The 18,841-nt window shown below is 50.1% G+C and overlaps 1 protein-coding gene across 2 annotated transcripts; it reads right to left on the bottom strand.

Moving 5' to 3' along the window:
• Positions 1 to 229: 229 nt before the first annotated feature.
• ODAD4 (outer dynein arm docking complex subunit 4) lies at positions 230 to 18,676 on the bottom strand. 2 transcript variants are annotated; one of them, XM_073326040.1, is made up of 12 exons: positions 18,539 to 18,676; positions 15,964 to 16,095; positions 14,935 to 15,088; positions 13,145 to 13,206; positions 11,767 to 11,926; positions 10,424 to 10,648; positions 9,254 to 9,461; positions 7,551 to 7,637; positions 6,922 to 7,118; positions 6,607 to 6,707; positions 5,435 to 5,513; positions 230 to 1,348 (listed from the first exon to the last, which is right to left on the bottom strand). In XM_073326040.1, the coding sequence occupies exons 1-12, from the start codon at positions 18,641 to 18,643 to the stop codon at positions 1,155 to 1,157; spliced, it is 1,704 nt and encodes a 567-aa protein (XP_073182141.1). In that variant the 5' UTR covers positions 18,644 to 18,676; the 3' UTR covers positions 230 to 1,154. The 2 variants fall into 2 exon arrangements, with proteins under 2 accessions (XP_073182141.1, XP_073182142.1); XM_073326041.1 differs by lacking the exon at positions 18,539 to 18,676 and adding an exon at positions 15,491 to 15,591 and having other exon boundaries at positions 15,964 to 16,050.
• Between the last annotated feature and the right edge of the window lie 165 nt (positions 18,677 to 18,841).

Below are 18,841 nucleotides of genomic sequence, written 5' to 3'. Positions count from 1 at the left end.
TGAGCCTATGGCGAACAATGGAGAGGTCTGCCTGCAGCGCCAGGCTCGTCCGATGGCACACCGCCAGACTGCCCTGAAAGGCGCAGACCCATGCCTGGCTCTGCCATCGCAATGCTCCCAGCTCCCCCAGAGGAGGCACAGCCGGGGCAGCTCCCTCCCGCCCTGCAGAGAAGGCACTAGTTGTTAGTCACTGTAGTTCACGCCCTCAAGGAGGCAAGCTGTGGCCATCACGGTTGGCATCATTTATTTACGAGTCACATACACTAAAAGTAACATTCCCTTGGCGGCATGAAGGTTTCACCGGGACTCAAAGCCACAGTTGACTTAGGCCACGCTCCACCCAGCACTTGCTCACAGCCTGTGGGAATCAGGCAGCGCGGGATGCGGCCTGGAGGATCCGCGCCAGTGAGTCAGTGGCACGTGAGGTAAAACGCTGTGTCCTACAGTCATGTTACCCAACTTTGCCATGAGTGCAACTGTCCCGGTGGGTCAAATATACTTGCAAGAGCCCAATGCTGCCATGCTAGTGCATGCGGCACGCCCCCGGGAGTGGATGGGACTTTTGCCCTTGCATAGCAGGTGCACTATTGGGCCCTCAGTAACATCTGACTCTCTGTCAGAGTCCTGGGCCAGCTCTACCCCACCAACTTTTGGCGGCTTAGCTCCCTCAGCCCGCGGTGTAATGAAATGGGTTCCCTGATCGCCACGGCTGTACCAGCAAGACCCCGTTATACCAGCAAGCAGGCGCTTTTGCTGGTATAGCTTAGTTTGCTCAGAGGGGCTGGAATAAGCTACATTGGCAAAATTGCTGAGTTTTTTACCAGAGAAAGCTGTGGGCACAGCAGAAAAGCTTCTAAGCACAGACCTGGCTCTGAACTCTAGGCAGAAAGGCTGGGAGGGGGAGGGAAGTAACAGAACTCCTCCCACAGTAACAGCCCAAACAGCCTTGAATGGAGGGCTTGGGAACATGGGGAAAAAAGTATTTAAAAGGGAGGGCAAAGAGCAAGAGCAGCCCCAATTCTGACGGAGCTGACTCCATGTCCAGAGAAAATAGGGGCCATTTCACACTAACTAAAATGCACTAGTTTGCAAACCCAGCAACCCCTCATGAACTTTAACCCTAACGAGTGGTTTCCTGGGGAAATGCTGCCTCTTTATTCAGGCAAATCCTGATGAGGCTCTGCATAATCTTCCCCTTTCTCTCCCTCTGTCTCCTCTTTTTCTTCTCCTCCTCCTCTTCCATTTCTCTCATTCTCTTCCTTTTCTATCTCCTTTTGTTTGTTTTCTTCTCTTTCTTTTTGGTCCTCTGCCTCCTCTCCTTCCTGGTATTCATCATCGTAATCGTAATCTGGAAAAGAAATCAGTGGAGGTTTCTTTAACAGAACAGCAGAGTTCCTCCCACCAAGCACTGAGCAGAGAATGGAGCTGCACCTTCCAGGTGTGGAGGGCACTTAATGAGGAGAGGAGCACCAGGGCTGCTGAGCTCTTCCACCCCATTGATACAGTCTTTCCTCCCCCCTCCCTTTTTTTTGGTCTCAACAGGTTAAATTCATCCCTGGAGTAAGGGCTTAAGTTGTAGGTCAGAGCTGGCAAGTTGCATCTGTTTGGAATTCATGTTTGCACAAAAAGAGGTGAACTCTGTTTAGTCACCCAGGGCCAGTGGGGGAGAATGTTGCTGGGAAAAGGGGTGTGGTTGGGTTCAAGGGGCATTGGTCTTTGCCAGTTCAGGGGTGGTACATTCAACCCAGAAGTGTGTAACAGGAGGATGTATATCAAACTAGTCATCAGTTACACACATACCGAGATTTACCCCGGCCCAAGATCTGCATGCCTAACTCTGAACAGTGCATGCCCTGCAGGGTTTATGGGGGAAAGCTGGCTGTCAGACCAAACAGCACTCTAAGAATGAAGCTAAGATTTAAATATTAAATTGGCACTCTTCTCATAATACTTAAATAAGTGGCATATACTGAAACATTTATTCTTATGGATTCAGATCCATATAGCTGTATAATAGTCACACATACAATATCCAGTGTATATATATATATAAAAACTTTGTATCCCTTTTATATTTTTATTTTATTAAATAACAACCTCAGACTCTGGGGCTATGTATCGGTGCAGGGGACTGCCCTCCCAGATCCAACTGCGGGAGCAGGGCCTCCTGTTGTATATTAATTGAGGATCTATTACACCTGAATTAACCACCCAGTTTGTGTATTGCAGATATATTTCAGTGTATAAATATGGGAGCCAAACTTTCAGGGTATTATATGTAACAGACACAGTCTAAAATGGTTTCAGTTTTATAACATTTCAAATATGTTCACTTGAGGATCCATTTGAGTAAACTCTCTGCCATGGTGTTACATAGCTGCTTCTCCCACAAGGGGTCCGTGTGATCCTGTACTCTGTGAGACCTTGGATGGCCCTCCCCACTGCCAGCCTTAGACCAGTTTCATATCACTGCATGGCGATACTCCTGGTTGCACCAATGAGTGGATCATGCCCTCTGCTTTCTTCCATGCTCCCCCCCTGCCCTGCCATAGCTGGAGCACTCACCAAGGACCCCACTGCAGACTTGCCTTACAAAATGACCTATTTATTATCTTTTTAAGACTGGATGCTTGACACAGTTGCCAACTTTCACGGGGTAAATAAGCACCCTGACTTTCACACTAAGCCAAAAATCAGGCTAATCCCATTTCAAAATAAGGCCAAAATAAGCCAATCCCTAAGAACCCCAACACTCTATGTGACTAGATCCCCTCGGCGTGCAGTCTGGGACTGGGGTGAGCCCGCTGTGCACTCCTGACTCTCTTCCCCCCTTGCCCCTGCTTGCCAGGAGCCAATCAAAAAAAAGAAGCAACAAGCTACAAGCCAAAAAACTAGCCAACAAGCAACTCACAAGCCAATTAAGCCAAAAACGAGCCCCATTTCTGTGTTTTTCCCCCAGGTTTGGCATGTCTGGTGCTCGAGTGGACTGCTTGCCTTCTGCAGGCAGTTACAGGGAAACTCAGGAAATGCTGCCACCTACAGCTCAAAGTTGATACGGCACTTAAATACCTAGCCATGGAACTCTCTGCGTCCTCTGCTGAATTCTTCCCCATTACATCAACTTGTACAGCCTCAGTCAGTGGCTGCAGCATCACACAGGTAACCGTAAGCATCCCACAGCTCAGGGCTATTTTTAAACTCTGTTCTGCCCCCATTGTGCTGGTGCAACCCCCCCAGTGTCGACAGCAGTTACGTGTGTATGGAGGAAAGAAGATGCAATGGCTGCAGTAATCAAGTTGGGATTGAAAATTGTGGGTCACTGCACAAACACCGCACTGCAGGCTGCTGCCGCCCTGGCACTGACTCTTGTCCCCCTGCGGCGGCTCCCGAGCGAATGGAGTTATTCAGGTGGTGATGGGAAATTGGATACAGTTTATTTCAGGTGGATTCCAAAAGCCAGCTGAGCTTTTCCCTCTTTCTCTTTCCTGCATGTCTCATATCCACGCAGCATTAGGTACAATCACATTTTGTAGCTGTCTATTTAGGTTCTTGCCAGGCCCATCACTGTGGTGTTGGGGCACTGGAGAAATTAACTTCTTTATAGGAGTCACTTTGTGTTTTGGAAAATGTCTTGTTTATAAATAGCACTAACGTGTGTTAAAGAATCGGGGCCAGATCCTCAGTTGGTGTAAATGAGCATTGCTCCACAGAAGTTGGAGAGATGCTGATTTACACCAGCTGGGGATCGGAACCTCAGTGATAAAAAGCAAAGCCACCGTTCATAGCCAATTTATGGTTTCATATGTCTATACACAAATGCAAGGACTATGGGGAAGAAACAGAAAACAGGGAGCATGAGCCATAAGCTAAAATATGACTCAACTGGCATCACAGAGATGTGGAGGGATGAATCTCGAGACTGGAATATTTGGATAGAGGGGTACAGTTTGTTCAAGAAGGGCAAGCCAGGGAACAAGGAAGGAGGTGTTGCATTGTACATCAAGAACATATACATCTGTTCTGAGGTTCAGAAGGAGGGGAGAGGCAGACCAACTGAAAGTCTCTGGATGAAGATAAAAGTGGGGAAAACCAGTGGTGACACCACCATAGGGGGCTGCTATATAGAGCGCCGAATCTGGAGGAAGTGGGGGATGAGGCATTTCCAGAACAAACAACAGAAATATCCAGAACTCAAGAGCTGCTAGTAATGGCAGACTTTAACTACTCAGATTTCTGTTGGAAAAGAAATTCGGCAAAACACAAAATGTACAGTAAGCCCCTGGAATGTCTTGGGGACAATTTCTTGTTTCAGAAGGTGGAGGCAGTAACCTGGGACATGGCCCTTTTAGACATGATTTTAACAGGGAGGAATTGGCTGCAAATCAGAAGGTGGAAGGCCATTTGGGTGAAGCGATCATGAAATGATAGAGCTAAGGAAAGGAAGGAGAGACAGCAGCAGAACAAGGACAAGGGACTTCAAGAAGGCAGACTTGAACACAATCAGAGAACTGGAAGGTAAGATCCATGGGAAGAAAATCTAAGAGGAAAAGGAGTTCAGGAGAGCTGAGAGTTTCCCAAGGAGACAATGTTAAAGGCACCACAGCAAACTATCCTGATAGGAATAATAGTAAGAGGCTAATATGGCTCCATCAGGAGCTCATTAATGACCTGAAAATCACAAAGGAATCCTACAGAAAGTGGAACCATGGACAAATAGGCAAGAGTAAGAACAAGCAGAACAGCACGAGCATGTAGACACAATATCAACAGTTTAAGGCACAAAATGAATTACACGCAGCAAGGGACATAAAAGGCAGTAAGAAGAGGTTCTATAAATACATTAGGAGCAAAAGAAAGACACAGAAAAGGGTAGGTCTACTATTTAGTGGGGAAGGAGAGCTAACAACGGATGACACCAAGAAGGCTAAGGTGTTCAATGCCTATTTTGATTCACTAACAAGGTAAATTGTGAGAAGATACCTAACACAATACATGTTATCAACAAGGGGGAAGGCACACAAGCCAAAATAGGGAAAGAACAAGTTAGACAATATAGAGATCGATTCAAGTCGCCAGGATCTGATGAAATTTACCCTAAGGTACTTAAGTAAATAGCTGAAGCAATTTTGGAACCATTAGCAATTATCTTTCAGAACTCCTGGAGGATGTGAGGACCTGGAGGACTGGAGCAGGGCAAACATAGAACCTATCTTTAAAAGGAGAAAAAAGAGGACCTGGGGAATTATAGACTAGCCAGCCTAACTTTGATACCTGGAAATATATTGGAACAAATTATTCATCAATCAGTTTGTGAGCACTTAGAGGATTATAGAGTTAGCTACTCCTCCAAGTGTCCTGTGATGATGTAGAAGAGAAGGGGATATGCAAAACTTTCTACATTGTTTTATACACCGATTCCCAGGTGAATTAGTACCTCTTAAAGATTCGATTCTCTCTGTCCTTTGTTCTGCTTTCAACTCTTCAATGAAGTCTTTGTTCGCATCATCTAAGGCCTGAAGTTGACAAGAATAATTAGTGACAAATCTAGACATGCAGTCACATGACAGGCCTATTCAAAAGTTTGTCCCATTATCATAGAATATCAGGGTTGGAAGGGACCTCAGGAGGTCATCTAGTCCAACCCCCTGCTCAAAGCAGGACCAATCCCCTCTGCTGTCCCCTCTCCCATCATTCCTTGCTCTTTTGGTGCCTTTAAAGCTACCTGCAGTGAAGAGCCTCTTTGCTCCATTCCTCCCCCCATTGTGATTGCACTACTCTCGCTAATATACTCCTTAGCACACTTCAGCAGGGATCATCCCTTCCTCCTTACACCCCCGTCCCACAAAGCTAGCACTGTTTTTCCCATTTTTAACTAAACAATAGAGGTGGTTCCCCTGTGCTCGGAAACACACTTAACGGATCCCCAAACAGGCACACATTCATGCTGAAGAAGCACTGTTCTGTGTTTTGAAATACTGGGTGAGATCAGCCCTTTTTGTGATCTACTCCAATGAGATTATGAATCACCTGGAGGACTACCTATGCATGCAGACCATTGCTAGGGCAGCAAGCATATGTGCTGATAACATGCAAATCATGCCCCCCCAATTCATAGCCAATACCCATATTGTTCCTGTCATGGAGGTCATGCAGAGTAGCCTCTCTATGATATTTCAGAGAGGCCAGAACAGGGGGGCCATATTCAACCTCACATTCCAGCTGCTGGCCATGAGCTTGCTGGCATGCACCTGGATGCAATGAAAGACAGAATTTGACTCCTGGCTACACTGAAGTCAATAGAAGTTCTGCCACTGACTCCAATAGGTCCAAGATTTTACCCCGTATATTTCCAGCATTAGCTCACATTGGGACCGAGTTTTCTAACTCAAGAGGTTTCATATGTTTTTTATTTTGGGGAGCAGCTTGACAAAGGCTGCCTTGTTCCTCGTGTGAGACATTTCATTCCCTAATCCCCCAGCTGCCAGCTGGCATTCTCTTCTTGCCCTGGGTCCCTGGCCCCACGGACCAGAAGTTGAGAACAACAGTGATCGGTAACTTCTGAACATTGCCCCAAAACTCCTCTCTTGATTACAGTAAATCACTTACGATGATGATGGCCTGCTGAGCTGCATCGTTATGAATGAGTTTTGCCTTCTCAAGAGCTTTTTCAAAGTTCATAACTGCAGATTGGAAGTCTTGAAGTTTCACTGTAACAGACAAACAAGAATCCATTTTAATGCAGGACTAAGAACAAGAGGAAACTATTATGTTAGCCCAATGAGCCTTGAAAAGTCTTGAAAAGACTTTTGCTCAAATGAGACTTTGTGGGGTTGTTTGTAAGGCACAGACAGGTTTAATGAAGCTGTGGAGTAGACTCAATGTCTGCCATCTTTAAAGCAAATTTTTCAACAATGTCTTTACCTTGTGCTTGTGCAACCAGCACACTAGCGTTGAGTTGCCACTCAACATCACCCTCCTCCTCCGCTGAATGGAGAGATTTTTCTCCATAATCCTGGGCCTCTGTTGCTTCATCGAGCTCTAGGTAACATCGGCCAATTTCATGGAATAACCACGTCTTCTCCAGGCTGGTTTTTGCCAGTGGGATCTTCTCCTCCCATCTTTACACAGGAAAAGAAAGTTACTTCTACTGCCCTAGGTTCAGTGTAATGTTGGCTCTTGGCTTTTTAAACCCTTAAAAGGGTTGCAGATGTTTCCATTACCCAAAGTCTTATTATGCTGAGGCCTCTTAGATGTTTGGAAAGAGAGCAAGTCAGAAAGTCTGGAAGACTCTGGGGGTTGGGTTACAAAGTCATTTACTCTCAGGGCTGCCGGTTTGAATCAAGGCAAGATCAATCCTTGCAACTGGAAATTGTTACTATCTGATGGCTGTCCAGTGGCCTGTCCAGTGCAGCTCCTCGTGGCGAGTGTTCACATCACAGCTGGCATTAGCAGTACCCCTTGTTGACAGCATAATTAAATACATGGACCAAGCAACACCCGTTTAATTGTAAATCTACTTTCTTACCTGTTATGTTATGAATGTTACGTACGTGTCAATAGCTTGCTGGAATTTGCCAATTCTGGCATAAACCCTGCCAATGTTGTCAAGAGCTCTGGAGACGGCATCTGGCAGATCACTGCATTGAAGCGAAAGAACAAGGTCTTCAAAGAGTCTTGCCCCTGAATAATCCTGCATTTTCTTAGGCTCCCTCTATATTCTCTTTGAGATTCACCGGTTCAGTGAGCTCACATAACAATGTCAGACAGCACTAAAGGAACACTGTCAGTTTGAAATACTTTTTACCAACTACTGTTCTAAGTACCACCTAAGATTACTGTAGCTGGAAGAGATAAGTGGGGGGAATGGGTCTGCTTTATCCATTTTTGTTTGTTTGCATTGGTTTTTTGTGCATTTGATAAGACACTTTTTGTGTGCAGTCACTTCCACAGTTCCCTCTGTGTAGTCAGTCAGTTGTGTGGATTTTCACATAGCAACATGGGCGAGAAAAGCATTTTGTATTTGGAAAGTGTACCATTTGTAGGGGTGAGTAACGGGCACACGTAGTACTTAAAAGTACTTTTAACTCATTTTTCTGTTCAATTAAGTAGATTTCAAGTTGATAGAGTGTGACATAGGGCCCATTTAAAATTGCAATGGGATATTGTGCTGAGATAGATGCCATGTCTGTGCTGGAAGTTAAAGAAACAAAGCAGCTTTTTTAAATCATTGAAAAGGAGAATCCCAGGGTCCTAGTCTGCATTCGCTCGCTCTCAGTAACCAGGCTCTGCTGTCCAGTGCTCTGTGTGAGCTATTGGTCAAAGCTAATGGCTACTCACTTTATAAGAATGCACCCTGTAGCGCACCAAGTGTTCTTTACAAATGTTAATGACCAAACCCTCACGCCCCTCCTCTGATATGAACCAGTTTTACTATCCCTAGCTGACTCGGGCTCAGGCTGTGGGACTGTCTCCTTGCTGTGTAGACTTCCCAGCTGGGGCCAGCTGCAGGTGTCTAGTTGCTGCGTAGACATACACTACATGCATTGCCCCAGGTCACACAGTGAGTGAACAGCAGAACCCAGATCCTCTCACTCCTGTCCTGCACTTTAACCACTAGAGGACGCTTCCTCCCTGCCTAATCACTGCACTGGCAGCAAAAACCCAAACGGGTCCAACAGGGACCTCCTTGCTTTGTGAAGTGCTCTGCAAAACTCCATTCGGAGAGGACGATATAAAGCCCATTCTGCTCCATTCTCTTCCGCCTGAGAGATCCTGCAGAACGTTTTCTGCAGGAGCGGATGGCTGTACCTCCTGGGTACTGACGTAACGACTCAAATGAAAATGATTTCCCCAGCCAGAAAACCTATCAAGAAATCTGATTATAACGTTTTCTTAGGCAGAAGCATTGCTGGGGGCAGGGTGGAGGGCTGGGAATCAAGAGCTCCGGGTGCAAGCCCTGGCTCTGACATGGATTTGGTCTGTGTCCTTGGGCAGGACACACGCATTGTTCTCCCTCAGCCTCCCTGTTTGTACTATGGTGATGATGATACGTCAGTGGATACCGTGAGGGCACGTAATGACTGGGTCTAGTGCCATCAGGTCTCCAGAAGAGCAAGGCTATAGAAATTCAAAGCATTATTTGAGAATTGCCCTTCAGTTAGGCAATGTGCCCTTCCCATCTGAACTCCTACCACCACACGTTGCCTCCTTTCCCCGCCCATCCCAAGTTAACATTGGGCTTTGGAGCACTCACTTTTCCCTTGCGATCTCCAGATCCATCTTGTGACTCTGCAGTGCTGCCCCCATTTGCTCCATCTCTATCTGAGCATTCCCAATGCAGCTGTAGAGGTTTCCAATCAATTCGTTCTTGTTGGGAATTTCATCGTCAGACCAACCTTCGATTGTTTTTAGCACATGCTCAGCTTTCTTACAGCTTCCTTCAGGGCAGCTACTGGTCAACACTAGAAGCATAGAGAGAGGAACGCTCAGCACCAAGTGGGGCACAGGGACAGCTGGGGAGACACAGGGCCTGATTCTCCACTGTGTCTTTGGGGACTCATTTATACCTGTGCAAAATACTGCCACCAATGTAAGTCTGCTTTGGTACCATTTTGCACTCACTTTGCACAGGTGCAAATGAAAACCCCTAGTGCAGGACAATGGAGAATGAGACCCACAGTCTGAAGATGGGTTGGGAGAATCTAGTCGTGCAGCAGGGAAGCTGAATGTGTCATCTGAGAGTAAGTGCTAGACGCAACACCACTATGGCATCTCTTACAGGTCAGTCCATCACGCGGCTCTGTTACCTGTCCCAGCTTTGTGCAATGCTGTGGCAATTAAACCACCATACTATGCTATGGAGCTCTGTCATCTGCCACATTTGGGGGCAATTCTGTGGCAAGGAAAAGGAACTGAGCCTCAGTGATGACGACAGAGGTCTTATGGGTTACAAAGTGAACAAGACAAACACTGAATAGAAATGGCTTGGAGCCCTCTCTCCTCCCTTCCAGACCCTTCCCTGCAAATTCTTCATCCTTCTAGCCCTTTCTGTCCTTGTTACTTTTCAAAGAAGGTAGAGAAGAACCAATGCCCTGGCCTCGCCAGTGTCCCAGGCTGGGTGGGTCATTTGCTAAGCACACTGCATTTGCCTACAGGGTTCTAGTGTCCAAAGCACTGCTCTGTACAGTGCTCTGGGATACCCTGAGTATAGGAGGAGCTGGAAAATACCCCAGTGTGTTAAATTCTATACTAAAGTATTGCTTGGGAAAGGCAGGGAAAAGCATGACACATTTTTAAACCTGCTATCATTAGGAAATAACAGCCCTCTAAATGCAGGGCTCCTGCTGATCTGGTCTGTAGCTGCCCACTGTGAATAATATGCACCAGTCACAATGCTCTTGTTGCTTCCATGTGGGACACCTACACATATCAATTTCTTCCATGCTCTTCAGGATGTATCTGGCAACTTCCGATGGCTTTCGCTTTCTCTCTGGGAGCCATCTCTGCTGCATGAGCTTGCGGTCTCTCACGCGGGCGTAGATGGGCTTCTGCTGCTGCCAGAATTCAGTGCGGGTGTCCAGGTAGTTAATGCCACCCAGGATCAGGTCCTCCACTGTCATCCCATACTTTGTGCTGCTTTTGATCAAGTCTGGAAATCAGTGAAAGGCAGAACCAGGAGACAGTATTAAAGGATCTGAGGAGTGAAGCCATGATGTGGGGGGAGGGGGGGGGGCATTTTTAGTGCTAGCCCCAGATTGAGCGCCCTGGAGACTAAGTCCTTTAATAATCCCCGGAACAGACACAGCATGGGTGGTGGCAGGGCAAGCTTCCCCCACCACCTCACCACCCACTGCTGTCATGCCTAAACCTGGCATGTAAGCATGACCCGTAAGAGTCAGTGTCCACGGCCCCTTCAATCCTTGTCTTCAATGGTGAAACAACCCAGGAGAGGCTCAGTGAGCACTAGTGGTGGTGAAGTTTGGTGATCTGGACACCTGTCCCACTCGGCCATAGCTCAAGATGAGAAACTATCTGATCCACTTATAGCGTAGATGGCACCTTAACGGAATGTAGGCATACTGGATTGCATGGATTGTCCCCATGGAATACTGTGAGAACTTTTAAAGTCTCAGAAGATAAGATGGACCCATGCAAGTTATGAAGACTGGTAACATAACAGCAGGTAACAGGGGACTAAAGCCTCTCTCCTATGTTCCTGGGGAAATATTTCTCAAGAAAACTAATTAAACAGGGATGCATTTTCTGCCCAACTCAGAAATCTGATCCTTTTCCGAATCCCGCATCTTAATCCTTAGCAGCAAAACCATGACATTGACCAGTCCAAAGCAAAACTGGTGCCTTCAACTTAATTCAACACGAGTTTATCTAATCAACTATGACATTTGTACTTAAAATAATATAATTTCTGCTTTTTATTTTGATTGGCATTGAGGGCTTTGGGCCGGTGTTAGTGGATAACTGAACTGCTTGCTACAGAATGCTGCTATTTAACTAATAAGGAAGTATAAAGGATAAAATGTATTTAGACATTGTTACAAACACTGGTCCTGGAAACTTGAGTAACTTGTATAAATCTGGATCACGTAATTTGTAGGTTTGGGACCACTGCAAACCCTAGCATGTGCTACTCAAGGGGTGATCCTTCCCCTGGTGGTCATATGAATAACAGAATGAAAGGAAAACGTGGATTTGACTGAATCAAGAGGAATAACGTGTTATATTTAGTTAAATACAATAGAGAAAGACCTTCATCCTTGAGTAGTTTCTCCAGGTAGGCCTTGTCAACATAAAGCTCTCCAAGAAGTTGCCGTTCAGTCTTTTCATTCCTGATGGGCTCCACTTTACTCTGCTGCTTTTGATCCTTTTTGGGGGCTTTGACCTGAAGTTTCTGCTTCACTTTTTTGCTCTGCCGCAGAACAAAACAGAAGGACGCAGAGGAGAGGGATACTGACACAAGCAGAAAGGGCTAGCTTTCGGATCCACTTCCCAAACTTTTTATTCATGAAGGAAAGAATGACACAGGCACAAGACCAGCCTGTTGATCTAGTGGGGATCCAAGTTCAGATCCCAAGCACCCCCACGCACTCGCTCCCTAGGACAGCAGCTTTATAAAAGCAGGAGTTCTGCCCCTTCTGAGAGATAGTGTCTTACACTGCTCTTGAGTGACTCCAGCTGACCAGTGCTAGACTCAGTGCATGCAGGCTCCTGGGGGTGGGGCATCCAGCCCTCCACAGTACGAGAAAGGGTGTTGGGGGGAAGATCCCCGCAGGCCTTCCCATCCCAAATCCTAATCCAGGTTCAAAACACACCCATAATAAATACATCCTGGGGTGGCTCTACAGGTTAAAGTTACTGTACTTCTCCTAAGCACATTCAGCCACATATTTCCAAGTGGCCACTGATGATGGCGGCCTCTATTTCTGGATGCCCAACTTTAGACACGTTGGTCCTGATTTCCACAGCTGCTAAGCAGCCACAGCTCCAACTGGAGTCAAAGGACTCGGCAGGACCTTGCGAAAGTCAGGCCCTTGAACCCTGACTTTCTGCGGAGTTGAGCACTCACTGCTCCCGCTGATGTCAAACTATTCAACGCTCCCGAGGAGCCACGTGCCTCAAGCTGGGCACCCAAAAATTGAGCCACCCGAAATCCGTGGCCACTTTTGAAAAGTTTAACCTTAAAGCAAGTCAAACCAAAGTAGGTGCTACAGATTGAGCATGGCCCCCGATGTCCCTACTGAAATTGATGGAAAGTACTCATGTGAGTAAGGCCAGCAGAATTTGGGCCCATAGCTAGACACAAACACAGATGCTCTTAATGTCCTCTTTCCTGTGTGATAGTCTGTTTGAAAGCAGTGGGAGTTTTGCTGGTGGAAAGGCACCAGATCAAGTGTTCAGTTTCTCCTTGGCTGGTGCTCTCTTCCGATAGAGCTACACAAAATGTCAAGAAGGCAGAACTGTCTGCCACGCATGGCACACTGGGCTGACCCCAGAACTTTAGTTCTACTGATATGGCTGCAGAAAGTCTCAGCCATTTTTTCCCCTGGTTGTGCCAATTCACCAGAAAGCATTTAGCATTGTGGTATCTCTAGTGAGCTTCCCAAGAGAAATGTCGTTCACACCATACCTCTGCCTGCCTGCTTAAAAAGCAGAGGTCCCCTTTGTTCTCCAATTTAACTGAGGAAGGACCTGCAAACGGAAAAAATATGCTTGTGAGCATTCAAGAACTGCAACGCACAGGCCCTAGAGTTTAACACAGATGTAAATGTGCTAGGCCAGTAATGCCCTGTTAGAAACAAAGCTGGGAACTTATCGCGGCATTTGAAATACGTGGCAAGTTCTGTATCCCTCTCTTCCGTCTAAGAGCAGGAATTGCAGCTCAGAGAAACAGCTCAGCTGCATGTCTTATTAATAAGAATTATTATTGTGGCCCCTATGGTAGCACCAAGGGGTCACAACCACAGATCAGGGCCCCTTTCCACCAGGCACTGTACAAATACAACAAAAAGACAGTCCCTGCCCTAAAGATCTTACAATCTACCTATAAAACAAGAGACAACCAGCCAGTTAAGCAGGCAGATGGGGCAGTACCAGAGTGGGATACCAGGACCTCCACCAGCCCAGAGAGTTATTTCTAAATCATATTTGTCAATATTTAGACCAAATGCCCCGCTCTCAACTCTGACAGTCTAACTGCATGCCGGCAACACACAGCTTTGGCCAAGCCAGAAGGGGGAAAGGAGAATCAGACACTGTTCTAATGAATCTCCTCAGGTGAGAGAGTCTGGACAAGACTATCTAGACCAGCCTGGGAGGAGTTTCTCAGACTATCTAGCTAGCTGTTCATGGTCTCCATTGCCGTAGTATCCAGAAGCCTCCCAGTTACATGAAAATACAGCTAAAATAACAGTTGTCTCTTGCTTCTTTCCCAGTCTTGAGAAGAAACAGCTTGATTGTTGATTAGCATGTCTGTTTGCTTTTGTGGGTGGGTAGGTGTACTGTCAGTCCAAGTCTCTGTGTTCTGTGCATGTCGGGGAGGCGGGTGCCATCATTCTATGTCTATGTGTGTCCTGTGTGGGTAGGTGTTGTCTGAAAGTTGCTGTGGTGTGTGTGTGTCCATAAGTGGGGGTGTGATGTATGTCTGTGAATAGGCATGCTGTCTGTCTATGAGTGGGTGTACTGCATATCCTTGTGAAGACATTATTAAGGGAATGCTAAGTGGAAGAAATGAGTTTTATATCTAGCTCTGAACACTAGAAGGCCTTAGATCACTTTTGCCTCTGGCTGGATTGAGTTCTAGTCTAGGTCTAGCTCCTATGAAAGTGTTGCCTCTCCCTACTGGTTGACAGTTTCACTTGTCCCAAGCAGATCAGCTGTCATGGGAGGTCAGGGTCACAGCAGGAGATGTGGTTTCAGGAAGCTGAGATTAATTTCACTGAAAGGCTCTGAACATCAGGACAGAGACCTTGAAATGGATTCTGTAGTCAGTGGGGAGCCAGTGTAGCGAGAAGAGCAGCAGGGTGCTAAGCAGATGGGCTACTGCGTTTTGAACGAGCTGGAACATTTTCAGAGTTTGGGGCTTTGTTCGTACATGTAAGTTGCAATAATCAAGCATAGGGTAATGACTGCACGGATCAGGGGGTCCAGGTCGACACCTGAATCTCTATTACTGGGAGGTAATTAGATACTGTAACAAAATGTACATTTGGCTAGTAACACAGGTTGGACCCTATTGGGAATTCCCTGACCTCAGCTGAAAATGGCAATTATGCATGTGATTCAGGAGGCCGACAGATCTTCCTGTGCAATGTCCTCTCATCTCTGAGCACGTGAGGAACTAATATAATATAGGACCACAGCTACTGAATTGCCTGCTTTGGGATACGCTTGCATTGTCAATAAACTGTAACATCTTACTTCCGACAGAGTTGTCAATCGCTTCCTGAGCTTTCTGAATTCCTAGCCTGAATTCCTGTAGCTCTGGACGTAGTTTGTGGCCTCGGTGATAATACACTAGTGCAAATTCAAAGTCGCCCATGGTGTACAGGGTCTCAGCCTTTTGGTAAAGCCCCTGTAATGAAGGAAACAAACAGTCTGAATGTAATACATAGAACAGCTCCCAAAGCAGTGAGGAGAGTGCTACGGGCCATCTCATCTCTGCCAAGCATAAAGCCTGATCCTGCAACCATGACTCCGGTGAGTTTCCTTCACTTCCTTGGGGTCACTATAAGGGGAGGGGTGCCAGATCAGGTCCCTGTTGCTGTCAGACTGTAAATATTTACAGCTGTTTATGTGATGCTGGAATAAAGTGTGAGTGTGTCCAGCAAACCTCAACTGCAACTAGAGTTTCCCTGTAGAATGTGGGATTTTCAACGGGATAGAAGAACAGCTCTCCAGACAACCCACTGCCCTGACAGAACAGACAGGGCTTGCACTGAGCACAAGCAACACAAGGGCAGATTCAGCAACTCACCGGCAGCTCTGATCTCATATTCTGGAGCAGGAACAAAGAGTGGGGAAGAGGAGACTTTAACAACCCCCTGCTCCCCCCTGGCTTCTTGGGGTATGTCTGCACTGCAAAAACAACAAACAAACAAACAAAGGCCACAGCAGCAAGTCTCAGAGCCTGAGTCTACAGACTTGGGCTCGTGTATGGTGCTAAAAAGAGCAATACAGACAATGTTCCCGCGCAAGCTCTGAAACCCAGTCAAAGGGGGTGGTCACAGGGCCCGAGCTCCAACCTGAGCAGGAATGTCTACACTGCTATTTTTAGCACAGTAGTTCAAGACCTTTGACCACAAGTCCATAGACACAGGCTCTGAGACACCCGGCTGCTGCTTTTTTTTTTTTTTTTTTTTTTTGCAGTGTAGATGTACCCTTGGTGCCCCACTCACTGAAGGCCAGTCCTAGGTCCACACCAGTCCCTTGTCCCCTAATGCTATTTACCTTGGAGAATGTTTGGTCATTTTGAAGAGAGGCTTCTGCGTCTCTCAGGGAATTTTCTGTGTCCCCGAGTTTCAGGTAACACACTGAACGGGCAACCAGGCCGTGCTTATCCCCTGCTTTCACCTGCAGAGCCTGGGATGCAAACAGAGAGAAGCATTCAGTCACAGAGGTGCTGGGCTTGTCAGCACAGGAAGCACGCACCGGCACCTGTATTTGATAGAACCTGCTGCACATCTGTGACGCCCTCCCAGCCAGGATCTCCATGTGATTCCCAAGCATTCATGAACAAAGACTCACAACCCCCGCAAGGGGTAAACTGTATCACCCCTTGGGTGGTAACTGAGGCACGTGACTTGAGAGAATCAGTAGAAGAGGCAGAAATAAAACCCAGGACTCCTAGCACCCAGGCCCCTGCTCCAACCTCTGGTCCCCACTCCTTAGAGAACTGGAGAAATAACTTTGCCCTCATTAAATCGCTCTGCCCTGGCCATTCAAATCATGGAGGGAAGTAAGTTGTGGTTTGAGGTTCTGGTCCCGGCTCAGGGCTGATGAGGAACATTGACACGTGTCACTGACCGATGCAGACATTGGGATGACACCACGGCCCTCCCCTTGTGATGTCACTACTTCTCCGCATTCTCTTGTGCTCTGTCCCCAGATCCACGCATGATAGCCCTTTGCTCCCTTGCTACGTCTCCTCCCCACATGTGCTATCTCATCTCACTGCATCCCCTCATCTCCCCAGGCCGTGTCCTCACATCCCCTCGCTCCTGGGCATCACACCCCCCGCCACGTGCGTGTGCCACGTCCCCTCGCTCCTGGGCACCACACCCCCCGCCACGCGCGTGTGCCACGTCCCCTCGCTCCTGGGCACCACACCCCTGCCACACGCGTGTGCCACGTCCCCCCACGTCCCCTCGCTCCTGGGCATCACACCCCCCGCCACGCGCGTGTGCCACGTCCCCTCGCTCCTGGGCACCACACCCCCCGCCACGTGCGTGTGCCACATCCCCTCGCTCCTGGGCACCACACCCCCCGCCACGCGCGTGTGCCACGTCCCCTCGCTCCTGGGCACCACACCCCCCGCCACGTGCGTGTGCCACGTCCCCTCGCTCCTGGGCACCACACCCCCCGCCACGCGCGTGTGCCACGTCCCCTCGCTCCTGGGCACCACACCCCCCGCCACGCGCGTGTGCCACGTCCCCTCGCTCCTGGGCACCACACCCCTGCCACACGCGTGTGCCACGTCCCCCCACGTCCCCTCGCTCCTGGGCACCACACCCCCCGCCACGTGCGTGTGCCACGTCCCCTCGCTCCTGGGCACCACACCCCCCGCCACGCGCGTGTGCCACGTCCCCTCGCTCCTGGGCACCACACCCCCCGCCACGCGCGTGTGCCACGTCCCCTCGCTCCTGGGCACCACACCCCTGCCACACGCGTGTGCCACGTCCCCCCACGTCCCCTCGCTCCTGGGCACCACACCCCCCGCCACGCGCGTGTGCCACGTCCCCTCGCTCCTGGGCACCACACGCCACGCGCGTGTGCCACGTCCCCTCGCTCCTGGGCACCACACCCCCCGCCACGCGCGTGTGCCACGTCCCCCCACGTCCCCTCGCTCCTGGGCATCACACCCCCCGCCACGCGCGTGTGCCACGTCCCCCCACGTCCCCTCGCTCCTGGGCACCACACCCCCCGCCACGCGCGTGTGCCACGTCCCCTCGCTCCTGGGCACCACACCCCTGCCACACGCGTGTGCCACGTCCCCCCACGTCCCCTCGCTCCTGGGCATCACACCCCCCGCCACGCGCGTGTGCCACGTCCCCTCGCTCCTGGGCACCACACCCCCCGCCACGCGCGTGTGCCACGTCCCCTCGCTCCTGGGCACCACACCCCTGCCACACGCGTGTGCCACGTCCCCCCACGTCCCCTCGCTCCTGGGCACCACACCCCCCGCCACGCGCGTGTGCCACGTCCCCTCGCTCCTGGGCACCACACCCCCCGCCACGCGCGTGTGCCACGTCCCCTCGCTCCTGGGCACCACACCCCCCGCCACGCGCGTGTGCCACGTCCCCCCACGTCCCCTCGCTCCTGGGCATCACACCCCCCGCCACGCGCGTGTGCCACGTCCCCCCACGTCCCCTCGCTCCTGGGCACCACACCCCCCGCCACGCGCGTGTGCCACGTCCCCTCGCTCCTGGGCACCACACCCCTGCCACACGCGTGTGCCACGTCCCCCCACGTCCCCTCGCTCCTGGGCATCACACCCCCCGCCACGCGCGTGTGCCACGTCCCCTCGCTCCTGGGCACCACACCCCCCGCCACGCGCGTGTGCCACGTCCCCTCGCTCCTGGGCACCACACCCCTGCCACACGCGTGTGCCACGTCCCCTCGCTCCTGGGCACCACACCCCCCGCCACGCGCGTGCCACAGTCCCACATCCCGTCCCCCAGCCCCGCGCCCCGAGCCTGGCCCTGTATCAGCACCCCACTGTCGACCCCCGACCCCCAGCTACCCGCGGGGGGGGGTGTCAATGCTCATGAATATTCATGAGCGATGTGCATAATCAGCCGCTCACGTTGGTGAAGCTGGCCAGCGCCTTGCCGTGCTCCCCGCGCCGGCTGAGCAGCGCCCCCTCGGCCATGAGGCTGGAGAAGGTCCCGCTCAGCCCCGCGCCCTCCATCGGCCCGCGCCGCCCGCCGCCGCCCGGCAACCGCTGCCTGGCAACCGCCGCCGGACTTCCGGGGGGCGGGGCCTGCCACGCCCCCGCGGGGCCCCGCCCCCGCGGAGAGAGGAGGGGGCTCCTCGCGCCCCGCCCCGCGCTCTGCTGCCCCCCCTCCCCCGCTCCCCCTTCCCTGGGCCTCGGCCTTGCCGGTCCCCC

Source organism: Lepidochelys kempii, chromosome 27, assembly GCF_965140265.1.
Source record: "Lepidochelys kempii isolate rLepKem1 chromosome 27, rLepKem1.hap2, whole genome shotgun sequence".
NCBI classification, from domain to species: Eukaryota; Metazoa; Chordata; order Testudines; family Cheloniidae; genus Lepidochelys; species Lepidochelys kempii.
The sequence above is the reverse complement of the archived record's forward strand: the minus strand, read 5'-3'. Positions and strand labels throughout refer to the sequence as shown.

Bases quoted from the DNA above. Each gene is read 5' to 3' on its own strand.
- ODAD4 (XM_073326040.1), bottom strand. From the start codon at position 18,643: ATGGAGGGCGCGGGGCTGAGCGGGACCTTCTCCAGCCTCATGGCCGAG. The intron at 16,096-18,538 runs GTGAGCGGCTGA...TTTGCATCCCAG, and splicing joins CGCTGGCCAGCTTCACCAAC to GCTCTGCAGGTGAAAGCAGG. The intron at 9,462-10,423 runs GTAGGTGTCCCA...CTATGCTTCTAG, and splicing joins CATGGAAGAAATTGATATGT to TGTTGACCAGTAGCTGCCCT.